This window comes from Rhincodon typus, chromosome 9, assembly GCF_021869965.1.
Source record: "Rhincodon typus isolate 14 chromosome 9, sRhiTyp1.1, whole genome shotgun sequence".
Taxonomy (NCBI): domain Eukaryota; kingdom Metazoa; phylum Chordata; class Chondrichthyes; order Orectolobiformes; family Rhincodontidae; genus Rhincodon; species Rhincodon typus.
In genome coordinates, this window is record NC_063340.1 from 44,595,598 (window position 1) to 44,608,150 (window position 12,553).

Sequence of the window (12,553 nt, forward strand, 5' to 3'; positions counted from 1 at the left end):
GCTCTACACCTTGTTATCTCTACCACCTTGCATCACTTGCAAGTTTCCCACCAAGAGACACTGTACTAACTTGTTTTGCTGTTGCTTGGTTAAAATCCTGTGCTTTAATCTGAACAACACCACAAAGAGTATCTATACACCAAGAATTGCAATGGTTGAAGAGGGTGGTTCACTTTTTCATGGGCAATAAATACTGACTGCACCAGTGATGCTGACATGCTAAGCAAAGATTTTTTAAAAATCATAAGCACCGAATGAAGCCATTTCTCCTGATCTCAAACTTAAATAATCAGCCCCTTGTTGGGCAACTGTGCTTGCATGTTTTAAATTTCTTGACAAGTGTAAACAATCTCGTATCTACTATTTCAAGCTCCTTCAGAATCTTGTGTTTCAATGACATCAATTCTCAAACTTCTAAAGTTTACAGAATGTAGGCCTATTTACTCAGCTTCTCAGTTAGGACAATCCTCTCAGTTCTTGGACCAACATTCTGCACTGCTTCCAGTGTAAATCTATCCTTTTCTTAAGTATGGAGACTAAAGTTGCACACCGTATTTCAGATGTGGTCTCACCAGAGTCCTGTGGTATGACTTCTTTACTTCTGTGCTCCAACTCCCTGCAACAAAAATTAACATAACATTTGCTTTTTGTTTTTTGCATGAGTACAGTAAAATTCTTCAATTACTGGAACATTATATGTTAGTAGCGTAGAAAGGTCCAAGATGCCACTAGAGACTAAACCATGTGAGAGAGAGCATCCTTGTTCCAAATGTACAAAATAAGCATTTGGTAAAGATTGTTGTGAAAAAATTATGACTTGTTTAAGCATTGTAAATAAAAACGTGAACTATTAAGTCCCAGATGAGTACGTATATATTTATTTTCCAACTAGTTGAGTTTCAACTGTTTGTATTATTTCTGCTAAATGAACAGTGGAGTTTAATAAAAAAAAAAAGTGCCTTGCATTCTTTTGCTTGTTTGAATCCTACAGCTCTTTGAAGCTGATGTGAACAATTATTAATGGGCAGATTAAATTCAATTGCTAAGTAGGTCCGGCTTTGAACGTTTCAAAATATTTTATGCTGCGAGTACTGTTCATGATATTGTGTTGGAATTATTTTTTGTAACTAGAACTGTGCTGTTTTTCTTTTTTTGTTCAGGTATTTTCCAGATGAAGCTACCGCAGAGATGTTAGATGAATGGAAACCATTGATGTGTCCTTTTGATGTCACTATGCAGAAAGCAATCAGTTATTTTGAAATGTTTCTTCCTACCACCCTCCCCCCTCATCTGCATCATAAAGGATTCAGGTAAGTATGCTAATCTTTTATTATACTGTTTTTAGATTTTTTTTCCTTCATTGGATAGTTTGTCCCTCTTTTGTATGCCATTCTCAAGCTCTGAAAAGATATTCATTTCTTGGACTTCTGTATTAAGACTCTTAAAGTGACTGGAGGTGCATAGGCAATTGTGATTTAATCCTGATTTGATCATTTTTGTGGAACAAGTACAGGTATTTTTGTCTAGCACTTTGATATGATGGGCTGACCAACATTGATAACCTTTGTTTTAAAATTGCATTGAAGCAGCAGGTATAAATTTCAGAAAAGATTATTGCATTTGACTAGTCTAATAGAATTCTTGATATTGTGTGATGTGGGAAATGTAGCCATAGACCTTTGGAAAGCCTTGGATAGGGTTTCTCACCAAAAAATTAATGGAACATCTGAGGAGATACAGAATTGAAGGAAGAAAAGTAATTTTCTTTGATAACAGAAGTGAGGAAGAGCGATAAGTTAAGTTTATTTTCTCAACGTTGGAAGTGTTTGTTTTTTAGGTCTTGTAGACGCCAGCAGCGTGTTGACCTGTTTTGGATGTGCATATAGGAGGCATATTAGTAAGTTTGCAGATGACACCAAAATAGATGGTGGACCTTGATCAGATGGGCCAATGGGCTGAAGAATGGCAGATGGAGTTTAATTTAGATAAATGTGAGGTGTTGTATTTTGGTGAGGCAAATCAGGGCAGGACTTGTACAGCTGATGGTAGGGCCCTGGGAGTGTTGCCAAGCCAAAAAACCTAGGGACGCTGGTGCATAGTTTCTTGAAAGTGGAGTTGCATATAGACAGGGTGATGAAGGCATTTGGTACACTTGCCTTCATTGGACAGGTATATTGAATATAGGAGTTGGGATGTCATGTTGTGGCTGTACAGGATATTGGTGAGGCCACTTTTCGAATACGGTGTATAGTTCTGGTCACCCTGCTATAGGAAGGATGTTGTCAAACTTGAGAAGGTACAGAAAAGATTTACAAGGATGTTGGGACTGAAGGATTTGAGCTCTAGGGAAGAGGCTGAATAGGCTAGGGTATTTCCCCTGGAGCGTCAGAGGCTGAGGGGTGACCCTGTAGACCTTTATAAAGTCGTGAGGGCCATGGATAGGGTGAACAGCTAAGGTCTTTTTCCTAGGATTGGGGATTCCAAAATTAGAGGATATAGGTTTAAGGTGAGAGTGAAAAGATTTAAAAGAACCTGAGGGGTAACTTTTTTGCGCAGAAGGTGGTGTGTGTATGGAATGAGTTGCTAGAGGAAGTGGTGGTGGCCGGTACAATTACAACACTTAAGGCATCTGGAAGGTCATGTATTGGATGGGTTTAGAGGGCTATGGGCTAAATGCTGGCAAATGGGACTAGGTCTGCTTGGGATGTTTAGTTGGCGCAGATGAGTTGGATTGTTTCTATGCTGTATTACTCTGGCCAGTAATCTCCAACAAGGTTCTATTCTGGAATCTCTGGTTCGCAATACAATAAATTGGATGTAGGGCTAAGTAGGACTGGTATCCACATTTGCAGACAATGCTATAATAGCCCCTGTCAATAACTGAACATTATGGGAATCTATAAGGACTTGGAATGGGTGAAAAAGTGAGGTGTGAAATACCATGTCAGTCTGCAATGACCCCTGCTTAGCATTGCCACACAACATCATTTTTGCTTTACCGCTATATTAATAATTTAATGTTTGCACGTTTCACTTGAACCTAATTTGTCACAGACTTGCTATTCTGTGGCCTGCAAGTTAACATTTCTTTTACTGCAGTGTTTTAAGCTCTGTCAGCCCCCATCCCATAATTGTTTAAGATTAATGGATTTATTAGGACAAAGAACTCTCATTGAAGTCCTGGGCTCCATCTAGTGGCAAAAGTTGATTGGTGTAGGTTGTTTTGAGACTTCAGTGCTACCTGCATGATCAACATCTGCCACCAGATGGGGTCAATTTAAAACTGCTGCCTAATTTTAGCATTAACTGCAAATACTGTAAATTATGTTTGTTATTGAAATTTTGTTTTATTTGAATAGATAGCAATTCAACTTGTATGATTTTTCTGCTGAAAGGTTATGAAAGTTCCTAAACTGTGCAGAATTTCTTTCCTATTTAGTGTATATTTAGGAAGTTATTTCGCCTTTGAATCCACAGTACTGCATCTGTTTAGCACAGTGCTTCAACTTGTACTTTGGTTATTCTGGGCAAGCAATGTCCAAAGAAACTTAACTCCAGTTTTAACTTTAATTCTTTTGGGAACCTCTATTTCACCTTTAAAGTGTCACTTTTTGAGAATGCAGATGCAATTTCAACTGAGGACTTAACTGAATGTTGTTCTAATTGGGGGAAAAAAAATGTGTTGTGGATCATGGCACGTAAACAATCCTAGATTTTTTTTCAGCCACAAGCAGCTTATCCTGGTGTATAAGTTGATTTTGCACCCTCCCCCAACACACACCTCTCTCTCTCACGTATGTGCATGCTGTGATATGCTGTACTTGCACTTGTCGTCAACCTCCCACATGTTATACTTCCATGTATATGATAAGTAGGTGCAAGGGATCAAATAGTTGAAGTGGGCTATGTTACAAAGATGCGCAACAGTTTAAAATGTACCCACAGAGTAAACCCTGCATAGCAAAACTGAACGATTGTGACAATCCACAATCGTCTGGTGATTCACTGCTATATTCTAAATGTAAGTCAGCCTCCATTTTGGTAGGGTTTTTGAGGCTTCATAAGTTGACTGTACACACAAATTTACAGTAACCTTGGGAGAAGGTACGTAAGATCTGAGATAATTGACAAATCTTAAAAGCAGCATCTTCCATGGTTTCAGACCCTAGAGACTAATGGAATCATTAGGGCAGATGACAATGTGGAATGATTTGATGGAAAGTATGCAACATTATCTTGGGATGAAACTTGATGATAGAAACAAAATATTTCCAGTAGTAGAGCCTAGAATGAAGTAACAAAGATTAATTTCAAGTGATTTAGGACTGCTGATACTCAGTGCTACAAAGCAGAATCCCGCAAAGGAGTTAATGCTTGAAGCAGAGAGAAACAGAGAAAGGGAGACAGAATGAGAAAAGTAATCATCCAAGGGTATATTTTCACATCCTTCAATTTGTTAGCAACTCAATGGAAAATTGATTTAATAGATTAAAAGTTCATTTACTGCACACTTGTCAGCTATTTCTGCTGTTGGCAATAAAAACTATTCACTTAACATTGTGGACCTGGCATCCTCTTGGTGGAGCCACAGTCATGTTTCACTATAAAAGTGTGAACTTGCATTATGCCAGTTTTATTTAAACAGTTTGCATTATGAAAATGAAAACAGTTTACTATGGAAGTATAGAATATCGCTTTAAAATGTGTGCTTAGTTACTTCAGTTGTCTTTAGTTAAAGTATTTCCTGCCCTCAGACCTCTTGTCACTTGATGACTACACTTGCTCTTTATATCCCATGTGATTAAATTCAGGAGATTAACTCATTGAATGCAAATAAGTAGGAGACTGCATGTAATTTCACACAAATGCTGTGATCTAGTTTATTGATGTTGCAATTGCTGATCTGTTTTCATTAATGTACTTTGAATTTGTTTATTTCGTGCAGGCTTTGGTTTGATGAATTCATACACCTTTACATCACTGTTCAAAATCTCCCTCAGTGGGAAGGGGTAAGCCAATCGTTCCATGAACTTTTTTTCAAATGAAGCCTTATTTATATTCCTTTCACAACTGCAGAGTGCTTTACAGTCAATGAAGGACTTTAATTCTATAATCTGTTTTGTAACATATTGCAGTTTCCACAAGGCTGACTTTAACACAGCAATGCGGTACTGACCAGAAACTACGTCAGTGATGTTGATTTGAGGAATAGGTTTTGACCAGGACAGTGGGAATAACCTCCCCCTTCTCTTTTGCAGAATTAAGCCATTGGATCTTGGTTATCCAGCTGAGGAAGCAGATGGGCTTCAGTTTAGTATCTTGCTTAAAAGATCGTACCTCAGGCAATGGAGCCTTCCCTCAGTATTGGGCTGTAATCTTGGCATTAATTTTTGTGCTTCTGAAGTGGAGCTTTAACTCTTTTTATTTTGACTCGGGTGGGAAGCTCCCAACTGAGCTACATTCACCTGGCTAATAATGAGAATTCTTTGAACATGTCTACCGTTGATGATTAGCTGACAATACACAAGCCTAAATTTCAGAGAAATAGTTAAAAATAACCATTATCCAAAAATGTTAACTCTGCTTCTCTCTCTGCTGTGGTTGAATATTTCCAGTACTTTTTTTTTTATTGTTAATCTTGTACCCTTGCATCACAGAGTGCTTTCTTCCACAGACTGCTTTCTTTCACCACCTCCATCCACCTCTGCGTTATCCCACGAGCTAATAAGAAAAATCACTTCTAGACTTTGACTATGCCAGATCTCTTCTGGATGGTGCCTGCTTGTGTAAAACTTTGTATCCTGTCCCAGCGCCAACATGTAAATGTTACCTATTGGCTTATTCCTGGCTTAACCAAGGGTTCAAAAGGTAAAATTGTTCAAATCCCTCCATGACACCACCATCACCACCACCACCCACACCGCCCACCCCATCACTCTAACCTTCTCTGGTGTTGCAACACCACAGTATACAAAATTGCCAGCATCTTTTATAAAGCAGTTTTTGTTTGGACCTTTGCAAATGAAAGGCTAGAGTTGTTACAGAAGGATTTAAGTTCATGAAGCCATTTTGCGGAGAATCTCATTAGAGAGAGTCAATGTTTTTGGCATTGTCCAATGAAGTGATGAAAGCATTGATAGTTCAAAAAAGCTGTAGTTATTTTGAGTTGAATGTGTTTTTTATTTGCTTATATTGTTTAACAGTGCCCAAGTATGATTCGTGATGTATTGGTGAGGTGATGGCATGGTGATATTAAGGCTGGATTGGTAATCCAGAGACACTGTTTACCTGGGTTCAAATTCACTAATGCAGATGTGGAATTTGAATTCTAAAAATCTGGATTTTTTTTTAAAATTTATAAGCATGAAACCATTGTCGTCCTTATCTGGTCTGGCCTCTGACTCCAGACCCATGGAATGTGGTATACTCTTAATTGCCCTCTGAAATGGCCTAGTAACCCACTTGCTTGTATCAAACTGCTAAATTATCCCATTTTTTAAAAAAAATGAAACCAGAAATACCACCTAGCATTGACATAGGCACCGGAAATGACAATTGCACATTCAACTGTGTTGACTCTGCAAAGTCCTCTTTACAAATATTTAATGACTAATGTTAAAATTGGGAGAGCTGTTTCTCAGACAGTCAAGCAACAGCCTGACGTAGTCATACCGAGCCATAATTTGTAAACAATTTCCCAGACACCACTATCTAAAATGCATGTTGGCAGGACAGAACCAGGAGAGATGGCAGCAATGTGGTACCATATTAGGAGGGAATTGCCTTAGGAATCCTCTACTGATTTTGGACTTCATGAAGTGTGGTGTCATCAGATCAAACATGGGCAAGAAAACCTCTGCTGCCACCAGCTGCTGTCCCTACCTCAGCTGCTGATTCAGTGTACCTCCATGTTGAACACCACTTGGAGGGTGACAAAGGTGCATAATGTGCTCTGGGTGGGCCCTTCAATGTCCATTATCAAGAATGACCTAGCAGCACCACAAATCACCAGGATAGTCAGTCCTAAATGTAAAGTTGCTACATTTGGTCAGCGGCAGTTGTTGAAAGAACTACCAAGGGAAAAACATAGTTGACCTCATCCTCACCAATCTACCAACTGCAGATGCATCTGTCCATAACAGTATCAGTATCAGTACCACCTGTGTGAATAGTCTCCATTATGAATACCCTCCATTGTTATGTGGCACTACCACCATGCTAAATGGGATAGATTTTGAACATGAAGCAAACTCGTTTGGACACCCATGAGATACTGTGGGCTAGGAGTTGCAATGAAATTGTATTCCACACACAATCTGTAACGTCATCGCCTAATCCCAATTCTACAATTACCATCAAGCCGGGGGCTCAAAAACAGCAGGTCTGGCAGCTTCTGTGGAGAGAAAGCAGAGTCAATGTTTCGGATCCAGTGACCCTTCAGGATTGGGTGTGACCCGTGGTTCAGTGAAGAGTGCAAGAGGACACGCCATGAGTGGCACCAGGCATGTCTAACAATGAAGTGTTGATCTGATGAATCTGCAGTGTGAGACTACGTGCATGCCAAATGGACTGCAGTGGCTCTAAGAAGCAGCTTGCTTCCACCTTCTCGAGGGAAGTTGTGGATGGGCAATAAATGCTGGCCCAGCCAGCAAATCCTTCATCCCCTGAATGAATTTTAAAAAAAAAAAAAGTTGTCATCACATGCTTTCTGATAATGTAGCAAATTTCAACTATTTTAAGGAAGATTTTCTAAATTGCTATTTACTTGTCATAAAGTTAATGCATTGGAACTTGAAGATTTGTTTTCTGTTGATAGAATCTGGTAAACCTGTTTGCACGTTTGGCTATGGATAACATTGGGTACATAGATTGGGATGAATACATTCCAAAGGTAAATTGCTTTGCTACTTTCAGGTATATTAACTAGATTTTTTTGTAGCTTGATAGTAGGAATGATTGAATGTTGTAATTGTCAAAACTTATTTAATCAATGGTGTTCATTTATTTCTTAGTTTATTATCATTATAATATTATTTATTTATTTATTATCATTTATTAGATGAAAAGATGCTGTTATAATTTTAATTCCATTTGTGTGTTTAAAGTTGTTTTTCAAATAAAATTAACCAAGTTGTGTTTAATATAAAGTTGTTTAGTGAATACTTTATATATTCCAGATTTTTACCAGATTTTTGAGAAGCTTAAATCTGCCAGTAGGGAGCAGCCAAGTTTTAATTTCCAAATATTTATCAAGTGCTTATGAAATTGGCCATGTGGTGGTTTGGATCACTTCGATGCTGGTCAGTATTTGGTTATGGGTTTATTGCAATTCATAGCAAATTCTTTACATTCTAAGTATTTTATTTGAATTATTTTTGTGGTGAAGTTATCTTATATGCCAATTTTATTCAATTTCTCATTATACTTGTCCAATCAGATTTGTTGTGGTAGTACCATTATGTCAAATGTTGTTTGTGAATGTAGCGAAGGATGTGTTAATTATTCAGAGCTATTTTTATTAAACTGTACTGCTCCATTTTGCTCACATTTCCAGCAACAATTGTCCATTGATCTTGTTTCATAAATTCCACATAGTGAAAATTAATTGGGAATCTCAATTTCCATTGATGTGTAACTATCTTAATACTGTTGCCATCTGTTATATGATTAAAATTGTAGGTGATTTTCAATTGTAAATTTGCCTATTAGATTTAAGGCGCATTTGAAGACCGGAGAAAGTAATGTCCTAATATTGTGCAAAATGTTTTTGTCTGAAAATGACTTCCAATTTGAATTTGAGCCTAAAACATGTTAGATCTCACTCCGAAATGTAACTTGAATAACAATTTTCAAATCTTTTAATTTGATAGGGTGGTCCCAGTAAATTAGCACAGAAGCATTTGAGTGGATTTTTTAACAGCATTGCATCATTCTATCATCCTTCTAATAATGGGAGATGGTTGGTAGGTACTTCTAATTCTTGTTATGCCTGATAATGCAACCATGAGAGACAGAATGGTATCGGTTCAGTTGCTCACTTTATTTCAGTGGATGTTCTTGGCTACCAATACCAATAGTATATATTAAATATTCAAACTATACTTGATGCATGCCTCAATGGACCTGTTGTAGTATCTCCAAAAATTGAACCCTGAATAAGTCTCCCATAGTTATTCGGACTTTTGTACATTTTTCTCTTAGTAGTTTGAAACATCATTGAGAAAGGTTACCTAATCATAACTGAATACTTAATTCAGAGAGTAGCAGAAATAATTGACACTGTGTGGGGTAGAAAAATGTATCCGGCAGTGTTGCAAAACAAGTAATACTTACTTGGCCACGTTGTATGCAGCATTTAATTCTATTGACTGCAATGGAACTGAATACAGCTGTTCTATATTATAGTTGGCCAATCCAATCTGCTTGTTCTATGCCACAGCCCAAGTTGTTTCTATATTAAGTGAACGTTTTTGTCCTTTTAAGTACCTGTATCTTGTAGAAGAGGCAGATTTCTGTTGTAAGCAACTTGTTCAGACTTGCTATGATACATCTCCTGGAGCAGGTTGGCTTGAATTTGGGCCTTCTGAACCAGAGGTAGGAACATTACCACTGCACCACAGCTTATTGTTCAGAAACTAAATTCAACGGTATGCATAACGAGTAAGCAGCCCTGTTGCCAAGAAATAACTTAGAGGCATAGTCGTACAGCATGGAAACGGACCCTTTGGTTCAACAAGTCCACGCTGACCATGTTCCCAAACTAAACTAGCCTCACTTGCCTGTGTCTGGGCCATACCCTCCAAACTTTTCCTATTCACATACTTGTCTGTTAAACATTGTAACTGTACCTGCATCCACCACTTCCTCTGGCATTTCATTCCACACGCAAACCACTGTTTATTTTTTTTAAAAAGTTGGTCTTCGTTGTCCTTAAAATCTTTCTCCTTTCACCTTTTTTTTTTTAAAAAAAGAAAAAAAGTCCTCCTAGTTTTGAATTCTCCAACCTAACCAAAAAGACCTTTGCCATTCACCTTATCTATGCCCTTCATGATTTTATAAACCTTGATATGGTCAACTGTCAACCTCTTCCACTCCAGTGGAAAAAGCCCCAGCCTGTCCAACCTTCCATTCTTGGTAACATCATGGTAAATCTTTCCTGAACCCTAGTTTAATAATATCCTTCCTATAACAGGGCAACCAGAACTGCACACAGTACCCCAGAAGAAGCCTCACCAGTGTCCTATACAACTGCGATGTCATGTCCCAATTCCTGTACTCAAAGGTCTGAGCAATGAAGGCAAGAGTGCTAAACGCTTTCTTAACCACCCTGTCTACCTGTGATGCAAATTTTAAAGAATGATGCACCTGAACCCCGAGGCCTCTCTGTTCTAGAACACTATCCAGGGCCCTAACGTTAATTGTATAATGTCCTTGATTGTTTTACCAAAATGCAATATCTCTCATTTATCCACATTAACCTCCATCTGCTTCTCCTCAGCCCATTGACCTAATTGATCAAGATCTCTTTGTCATCTTAGATCACCACCTTCACCATTCACTATACCACCAATTTTGGTGTCACGTTCAAATCTACTAACCATGCCTCCTATATTATCACCCAAGTCACTTCTATAGATGCCAGACAAAAGTGGACCCGGTATTAATGCCTGTGGAGCACTGCTGGGCATAGGTCTCCAGTCTGAAAAACAACCCTTCATTATCCTTTGTCCTCTACCAGCAAGCCAATTTTGTGTCCAGTTGGCAAGTTCATTCTGAATCCCATGAGATCTAACTTTACTCATCAGTCTACTGAGTAGAACCTTGTCAAAGGCTTTACTGAAATCCACTTCCTCAAAAAACTCAATCAAGTTTGAGACAGTGTTTCCCTCGTACAAAACCATGCTGACTATACCTAATCAGTTCTTTTCGTGCAATGGATTTTGCAGATTTCCGTAGCCTACACGTCAGTGTACCATAGCTGGATATCCTGTGTGGAATGTCATAGATTTCAGGAGTACTTGGAGCATAGCAGAGAGTTTGTCTAATATTTTTCTCAGTAACTTGGTGTTATTTCTTACATTTTATTACTTTAAATAAACATGAATGTTCTTCACCTAAGCAGGAGTTTGTCATACTCTAGTTTTTTCCCCTCACTAGATAAATAGTGCAGTTTTTTGTTCATCCCTTAATGCTAAACTTCTCTACCTGTTGTAAATTTGCGACGCAATTAACCATATGTGAAAATTAGCTGAAAGTAAATTAGCATCTTCAAGAGGAAAAGACTATCATCGCAGAAGGTTTATTTTCTTCCAACTAGAAACTGCTTAAATTGTTTTGTTTCTTTTTTTCCCTACTCTCTCTTGATTCCAATGTATGTAATTGGGATCTTGGAGATTATGTATGGAAATTTTATATAGTTTCTCAAGTTGATTGTTTTAATTTGTTACTTAAATTTTGTTCTATACACTTTTCCAATGCCTATCTGATAATGCTTTTTCCATAATACACAGTTTGAAAACTGACATTTAGATGCTTTTAGGGCACCTATATTTTGCTACTACTGCTGTATTAACATTCTTTAATACTGAGCTTTTCTTCTCTTCCACATATTTAACACTGTTCTACAAGTTAAATTCCAGGCAGGAAATTATATGTAATAAATTTGTCAGTTATTTAGCTTTTGTACCAGGATGGTGAAGTTACATTTTAAATACAGAGGAAATCATTCATTATGCTTGTATTAGTGCAAGCGTGGAGCTGTCGCTTCTATCTTACTTTCCTCTCTTCTTCTTTTATATCACTTTCATAGTTATATATTTATATATTCCCAGTTGTCTTGCAATTAAGTTGGGTTCATAGCGTAATAGAGCTGTACAGCAGGGAAATGGACTCTTCGGTGCAACTCCTCCACGCCGACCAGATACCCTAAATTAATCTAGTCTCATATGCCAGCATTTGGCCCACATCCCTGTAAACCTTTCCTATTCATGTACCCATCCAGATGCCTTTTAAATGTAATTGTACCAGCCTCCTCCACCACCTCTGGCAGCTCATTCCATACACACGCCACCCTGTGCATGGAAAAAGTTACCCCTTAGGTTCTTTTTACATCTTTCCCCTCGGACCTTAAATCTATGCCCTCTAGTTTGGACTCCCCTACCCTGGGGAAAACGCTTTGACTATTCACCCTATCTATGCCCCTCGTGATTTCATAAACTTCTAATAAGGCCACCCCATAGCCTCTGACGCTGTATGGAAAATAACCCCAGCCTATTTGGTCTCTCCCTGTAGCTCAAGACCGCCAACCCTGGCAACATCATTGTAAATCTGTTCTGAACCCTTAAAAGTTTCACTGCCTTTCTTACAGTGGGGAGACCAGACTTGAACGTAGTATTCCAAAAGTGGCCTAGCTGGTGTCCTGTACAGCCACAATATGACTTCTCAACTCCTACACTCGATGCACTGACCAATAAAGGCAAGCATACCAAATAACTTCAGAGATAGTAGGAACTGCAGATGCTGGAGAATCTGCGATAACAAGGTGTAGAGCTGG

At 38.3% G+C, this 12,553-nt stretch overlaps 1 protein-coding gene across 6 annotated transcripts in view; it reads left to right on the top strand.

Annotated features, from left to right (window-relative positions):
* The window catches only part of LOC109914746 (proteasome activator complex subunit 4), a 148,556-nt gene that overhangs the window by 39,120 nt on the left and 96,883 nt on the right, over positions 1–12,553 (top strand). For 5 of the 6 annotated variants that reach the window (XR_007262862.1, XR_007262861.1, XM_048600865.1 and 2 more), the window contains exons 5-9: positions 1,161–1,310; positions 4,946–5,009; positions 7,817–7,891; positions 8,178–8,300; positions 8,871–8,963. Coding sequence is in view for 4 of the 6 variants with exons in the window: in XM_048600865.1 (XP_048456822.1) it covers positions 1,161–1,310; positions 4,946–5,009; positions 7,817–7,891; positions 8,178–8,300; positions 8,871–8,963 (505 nt within the window). In the remaining 2 variants the exon portion in view is untranslated. The remainder of the gene's footprint in view (positions 1–1,160; positions 1,311–4,945; positions 5,010–7,816; positions 7,892–8,177; positions 8,301–8,870; positions 8,964–12,553) is intronic. The other variant, XM_048600867.1, reaches the window with a different exon arrangement.